This window comes from Carlito syrichta, unplaced genomic scaffold, assembly GCF_000164805.1.
Source record: "Carlito syrichta isolate Samal-C Ts95f unplaced genomic scaffold, Tarsius_syrichta-2.0.1 Scaffold305642, whole genome shotgun sequence".
NCBI classification, from domain to species: Eukaryota; Metazoa; Chordata; class Mammalia; order Primates; family Tarsiidae; genus Carlito; species Carlito syrichta.
Genome location: NW_007249738.1, coordinates 1,077,498 through 1,084,790, shown reverse-complemented (window position 1 = coordinate 1,084,790; position 7,293 = coordinate 1,077,498). Strand labels below are relative to the sequence as shown.

At 51.2% G+C, this 7,293-nt stretch overlaps 1 protein-coding gene across 1 annotated transcript in view; it reads left to right on the top strand.

Annotated features, from left to right (window-relative positions):
* The window catches only part of PTGIS (prostaglandin I2 synthase), a 47,630-nt gene extending 44,508 nt beyond the window's left edge, over positions 1 to 3,122 (top strand). Inside the window, exon 11 of the mRNA XM_021714402.1 lies at positions 2,889 to 3,122. Coding sequence (XP_021570077.1) covers positions 2,889 to 3,063 — 175 coding nt within the window. The 3' untranslated portion in view covers positions 3,064 to 3,122. The remainder of the gene's footprint in view (positions 1 to 2,888) is intronic.
* Positions 3,123 to 7,293: the final 4,171 nt, after the last annotated feature.

Genomic DNA, 7,293 nt, shown 5'->3' with positions numbered 1-7,293 from the left:
CAGGACGCTCCTACTCCCTCTGGTTGGCACGCACTCTTCCCTCCTGAGACTGAGGGGCACGTCCCAGAGAATGGTTTAGGGCAGAGACTCTAGTTGGACATCCGTTGAGCCATCTCTTACCTACAGATTCCTCTTATTTGTGGTTTTAAATATGTGTGCTAACTTAAAAATCACAAGAGCGCATGTAAAAAACCAGATTTCTGATTTATTTGGAAATACTCAGATCTGGCAGCAGGCTCCTCCCTCCAAGACTGTTGTCCGAATACCAAACACTGAATACCAAATACCATCCAGCTGACCATAGCTGTCCATCTGCAGCTGCTGTGGCATGCGCAAAACCTTAAGGCAGGAACTGGCCAGACTTCCCTGTTCCTGCTTGGTTCTTTTAACGCCCGTGGGGGCCAACAACCTCAAAATTCTCTTTTCTGGATTCTATGAGCTTTGGCCCCCAAGATCAGACTGATTGAACCAGGAGTTATGAAATCTGCCCAGTCCTTCTGTCCAGCTCCTGTGTGATCATCAGATGGGTGACCTTTGAGCCTCTATTTTCTCAGCTGTGAAATGGGGGTTCTGATTATAACTACATCCCAGGGTGTCAGGATAATGAATTGGATCTTTCTAAGTTCTTAATCCACTGCCTGGCTCATTGTAGGCATTTGATAAATGTTCATTATTACCATAATTATTAACATTATTATTAGTGTGCAGGCATTATGTTAAGTGAATGAGTACGTTAACCCTTTGGCCTTCATTTTCTCAACAATAAAATGGAGAGCATAATACAGCTGATTATAAACATAATATAGTTCATATGTATTCCTAAAAAATCATCTTGCTAGGCCGGGCACAGTGGCTCAAGCCTGTAATCCCAGAACTCTGGGTGGCTGAGGTGAGAGGATTGCCTGAAGCCAGGGGTTCGAGACCAGCCTGGACAACTTGGCAAGACGTCGTCTCCATAATAAATAAAAAAAGCTGGGTGTGGTGGTGCACGCCTGTAGTTCCAGGTACTTGGAAGGCTGAGGCGGAAGGATCACCTGAGCCCAGCAGGTCAGGGCTGTGGTGGCTGTGAGCGTGCCACTGCACTCCAGCCTGGGTGACAGAGTGAGATGCTAACTCAAAAAAAAAAAAAAAAAAATCACCTTGCCATGTGAAATCACGCCATGAAAACCACACGCGGTATGGGAAAAGGGAGCTGGGCCCAACACTTAAATACCTTATCAGTGACACATTAAAAAGAAAAAGACAAGGATATGATAAAAAATGGTAGTACAGGTTTACACATGTTACATGGTTAAGAAATATGTAAGGATTTAATGTAATAAATGCAAGTATGTAAGTGATAAACGTGATCACAAAACATGTTTAGGTGTGTGTATGTTTTGTGGATTTCTGCAGTTTTTTGTATGTACCTTGTGTTTCTTGCAAATGCACTGGCACATGAGCAAATGTGAAATCCACATTATGCTCAAATTGTGCCCTTATATATCAATCATGTTGGAACCAATCCACCTGTTCAAAACAAGGGCTAGAGCAGAACTGTTGGTACATCCTACCTCATCCAGGTTTTGGACAGATGAAAAGAGGTCGGGGATCCTCCGTGCCTAGCTGGTATCTGGCATACTGTGTTTCAATAAACTGACTCATTGGTTGATATCTTTTTTATCTCACTTAATTGTTATGAAAACCCTGCTGGGTAGGTATCCGACTAAGTCGCAGTCTAGATGGGTCAAATCACTTGCCACGGACATGCTCTTAGGAAGTGGAGGTGCCAGGGTTCAAATCCAAGTGCAGGCACAAAAGCCCCATCCCACAGAAACTCACCCTCTGGTGTCCTCCAGCTTCAGAGCCGGAAGGGACCCATCCTACCTCTCCCCTCTTTGACCTGGGGAACCAAGACCCAGAGTGGAAAAGACACGGTGAGGGCCACACACCCATGAGTGGCACAGCCCAGATCTCCTGTCCAGCATGTCATCTTCCTTCTATTCTGGTCTTCCCTCTTCGATAAAATTCAAGAATCCCTGCCGTTTGCTCAGCCTTTGCACGAGGCAGCTGGCTTGGGGTAGGGGGATGGGGTGGAACAAGAGTGGTAAAAAATACTCTCCTGCCCTTCAGAACACAGACAGTGGTGAGTAAAACAAGGCGGCGAGGCAGGCACGTTAACATCTGCCGGGCTGGCCCCACATTTGTGGGGACATGGATGATGATGACATCATGGCCACAGCGGCTTTGTGTATGCATTATGACAGTTTTCCAGAAGGTGGCAGTAGAGAGTGCTCATTCTTGCGCCGCTGCTCTGTTTTCTCAGAGGTAGCCGTAAGATGTCTTGAGAGAGCGGTGTCTGTGTCTAATGTCACACAGACACCTGTGAGTGGGCAGCAGCTCTGGCCAGGACAGTCAGTGAAGCTTCCAAGAGTCTAGAGGAAGAGAGGATGAGGAGGAGGAGCCAGGGGAGCCGGGAAAGTTGCTGTATTCATCCGCACGAGCTCAGCTCCGCTGCTGTGACAAGCGACTGCCAGGTCTCAGTGGCTTAAACCAGCGAAGGCTTAGCTCCCGCTCCCACAGTGTTGGCCGTGGGCTTGGGGGACTGTGCCCCTCCATGCAGAGACTCAAGGCAAGACTCTTTCTAGCTGTGGCCTCCACTGTCTCAGTGTGAATCCCGCAGGGAAGGAGGGAAGCCGGAACCACGCGCTGGCTCTGAAATGCTCTGCCGTGGAGCAACACGGGCCACGTCTGCACCTAGCTCGTTCTCCAGCGCTCATCCTCAGGCTTGCCTCGTCTTGCAGGGGCTGGCAGATGCCCAGGGGCCTTTGCTGGACCTCTCCCTCCCCCTCTGCTGCTGTCCTCAGAGTGGGAGTCAAGGTCAGCCCCAGGAGGAAGCCACTGTTCCTGCCCTCCTTCATGCTGGCCTTTCTCCCCAGGTTTGTGTTCCTTGTGCTGGCGCACCTGGACCTGGAGCTGGTCGGCGAGGATATGGCCATCCCCGAGTTCGACCTCAGCAGGTATGGCTTCGGGCTCATGCAGCCGGAACACGACGTGCCCATCCGTTACCGCGTCCGGCCATGAGAGGCGGGAGCAGACGCCCCCGCGTGCTCACCGGTTCCAGCCTCCTAAGCCTCCCAGGTGCTGGCATCACTACTTTCCTGCTGTGCTGGGGTGGGGTGGGCTGAGAGGAGGTGAGAGAAGACCAGAAGCCAAGAGAAAAGTGAGAGAAAGCAAAGACACCCAAAGCCCTATGGATTTTCCGCTGCAAAGTTTTCGTTCCAAGACCAGGCTCTTTCTGCTCCCGGCTCACCTGTGAGAGTCACCAAAGCTAACGCAGACAAGGCAGAACTAGAGGCCCCCACTGCTATGCTCTCAGCTTCCAGAGGGGTCACCTTAACAACCGGCAGGGTCCCAGATGCTGGCCAGAGCAAGGCCACTCAGGGCCTCGCAGTGTGTCCACTGAAATAATCCAGCAGTCTGCCCCCCAGTTATTATTAGTCCAGCGAAAGCCCATGGCGTCCCTGAGAATGCTGCTTCCCCGGCTGCCCCATTTGCTGGTCGCTTCCCTCCCTGTGCTGGTCACACTGACACTGGGGAAAATGCAGAAGGGTTTCCCAAGGCTGGTGCATCCAGGTGCCCTCCGAATGCTGGGTGCCACCTGGGAGGGGCTCCCCGGGGTCAAGACCCAGGTGGGAAAGTGAGGACACAGCCCCGACGGGATGACTGGAAGGGATCAGCTAGGGTCCCATAGACGGGCCAAGCCAGACAAGGTGCCGGTCTCAGGGCAGAAGCGCCAGCTTATGGGCACGCTCCATCCTGCAGACATGCTTTGTTTGGCCTACACTTAAAAAAAGGACCTTCGTCATCATGCCGTCTTTGTTCATCCAAAATGTCCAGCCCATGGGACGGGGCCCATGTTCCCAGGGGTACCATGGACTGGAGCTGAGTGGCAGCCGTCTTCTTTGTGCAGGAGTGGGGCTCTGGGGCCCAGCAGGTTCTGACTCGGTTTGCTTTTCCACTCCTGGCCCTGAGAGCATTTAAGTTTGAGCCCCTTTCCTAATTCTTAGGAGTGGCATTGTAGGGGGCAGTGGGGACCAGCTACTTGGTCTTCAGACCAAACGTCCATCCCGGCCTGCAGGTACCACCCTTGGAACAAACCAGCAGTGATGAAAACTTGCCTTTGCCTCGGCTTTAGAAAATAAGCAGCTTAAAGAGAAAAGTTGCCTGCAACCCTTCTGTATGATGGCAGACGTTTTCATTAGTATGTCCTGGCTATCGAGTTCTCTTTAAACGCCCCGTAGACACAGAGGTCACCAGTCATGGAGGCATCTCATGAGACAGACACACACACATGCGCAAGGTCCCTGTAGCTTTAGCTGGAGAGAGAGGACAGGACCCGCGACCTCTGAATAGTTCCAGTCTCAGAGCAGCACTGAGGCTTGGGGGCTTCCCCGGCCCTCAGCCTCCAAGCGCCCCCCAGGATTCCCAGACAGACACTGTGATTGGCAGGAGGCGGGGTATCCCCAGGGAAGCCCATCTTCACGCCTGGGCGACCCCCACTGCCGCCTGCTTCTTAACTCTGCGGGAAACCGGAGCTGGCAGCCTCCAGTGGGAGGACGGAGCCGGTTTCCATGGCAACCCGTGGTGCCTCTCCGAGGCTTGGAAGAGAAGGAGGAAAGCCAGCAGAAATAGCTACGGGAGGTCTCGCAGGCGGTAACCCTGGCGTGCTGGGGGAAAGCCCTGTGACTTCCCCCTCCAAATCAGGCTGCTTGTCACCGAGACTGGATTCTCACCTGCCTTCAAAGAAGGGCTGCTTCCTTTTCAAGGCGGCACCTCCTTGGAGCGACATAAGACGGTCCTCCCACCAGGGAGTTTTAGCTGGTACCTGATGCTAACCTGGCCTGGCTGCAGTCTTTGTTGTTTTTCTTTTATTTTCTTCCCTCTCTCTTTTTTTTTTTAATATAAGCTACAGAGAAAAAGGGAGAGATGAGCGGATTAGCTGTGTGCCACGGGTTGGCTGGAAGGTACCTGGACGCCATTGGGTTTCTTCACACCTTCCTTTAGAATGACAAAATTGCAGGGCACGCGTTAGAAATACTCTTGGGCTGACCTGATGGAGTGTTCCCTTCCCACTGTTGTTCTTATTATTTGCTGTATTTTTTTATCGTTTACCAAATCATCTCCTTTGGACAGACTCGCTTTTTAAACTGAAATTCAATTTGTTCAGAAAGGGAACGTCTTTCTGTTGCTGCCGGTGATGGCCGGCATGTATCACTTGCTGCCAAAAATAGAAAGAGACTGCGAAAAATAAATTCGCTGGGCAGGGGCTCCCTGCTGGTGTGGTGAGGTCAGGGCCTGAGGGCTGCCTCTTCCCTGTTACACAATGAGATAAGTGAGCGCTGGAGTTACTTTAAGGCTGCATACAGCATCTCCCAGGCTTTCTCCAGGGGCAGGGAGAGGAGTCAGTCGCTCGACACGCGCCCCACTGCCACCCAGGCCGTCTCCTGCCAGTGGGCCCCCCCACGGGGAGCAGGGTGATGTCCTACCTGCCTGTTCCCCAGATGGAGAAGCAGGCTGAGAGTCAAGTGTCTTGCCCAGAGTTGGTTTTGACGATTGTCAAAATCAGCACAGCGATTGCTGAGTAGCAACGACGGTTATGCCTTGCTGTTTTGATAAAGAGTTTTATTTTCATATGACACTGCCGAGTGGAAATGAGTGAGCTCTATTAAACCATCCTTGTTTGTGGAACTGCCTCTGAGTGTGATTCTGATAGGGCGGCCGCTTTGTCCGGGATGGGAACTTGAAGCCCCTCCTCTGTGCTCACCTCTAGGCCAGCGCCTCCCGGAGACAGAATCAGGTCACACCTCCATCCGCCCTCCAAGGCGGGTACTATCATCCCTAGTTTTACAGAGGAAGACACTGAGAGGTGAAGTGGTTGGCTCAAGATCACGTGGCTGAGAAGTAACAGTCTCAGGGTTCAAATGCAGGCCTCTCTGCCTCCTGAGAGGGCATTCAGAATCATTCCATCAGCAATCCCTGCGGTGGCAGCGTGGAGATGGGACCCTTCGAGGACTTGGGGTGGAGGGTCACAAGCAGACAACACAGAAGGACTCTTCACTCACGGGACGTTCTTTATCCTTCATCAGAATGCATGCATTTGTTATAAAAAAGAAAAGGTGAAATTGGTTAAATTAACTTTGAGAGAAATAAAAGAAGGAAAATTGTTTTTCCTCTCAGAACTTTGAGTAAGAATGATGCTCCAGGGCAAATGTCCTTCACATCAGGTTCCTCATCTGTGAGGAGGTCCTGGAGGCACATCTGGTGGGATTGGATTTGTCTGGGAGGAACAGACTCCTCAAAGTAACACAGCAACCTTTTACACATTCAGGTGTTTTCATTAAAGACAGCATGCACGTTTTTCTCTCTCAAGCAGATACAAGAGACCAGAGGTGGTATGGCATTCCACAATCACCAGGCCTCTCCTTTCTGGTCCCTGTAGCATCTGTAGCCAATGGTTGCCACCTCTGAGACCAGCCCGGCTGCTTGAGTGCCAGCCATTTTGTCCACATTCCAACCAGGAGGAAGTGGGGAGGAGTAGAGAAGGGGGGGGGAAATCCCCTTGTGCTTTCATCCCATTGGTCAGAATATAGTCATCTGGCCTCCCCTTGCTGCACAGGAGGCTGGGAATTGTAGTCTTTCTCCTCAGGACATCAGTATGTGCTGCCAGCTCGAGATGCACTGTATTATGCTCTCCTGGCTACCAGTCATGGTCTGAGCCACATGGCAGGGCTTCCCTGAGCCACTGACCTTACATGCTGGTTCTAGCAGACTGCAATTTCAAGACTGGCCTTTCATACCTTCGTACCATCAAAGTCGACAGAAAGCCTAGCATTTTATTTTGCCAGGTAAGTACATTAAGAAATAATATTTACGGCCAGGCGTGGTGGCTCAGCCTGTAATCCTAGCATTTTGGGAGGCCGAGGCAAGAGGATTGCCCAAGCCTGGGGTTCAAGACCAGCCTGGGCAACTTGGTGGGACATCATCTCTACACTAAATCACAAAAACTAACTGGGCGTGGTGGCGTGCATCTGTAGTTTCAGCTACTTGGAAGGCTGAGGTGGACTGTATAAGCCCAGCAGGTCGAAGCTGTCGGTGGCTGTGAGCATGCCACTGCACTCCAGCCTGGGAGTGAGACTCCAATTTAAAAAAAAAATATATATATATATATATATTTATTTATTTATTTATTTCCACTTCCAGACTATGTAAGCATTTTTTTTTTTTTTGAGTTGGAGTCTCACTCTGTCGCCC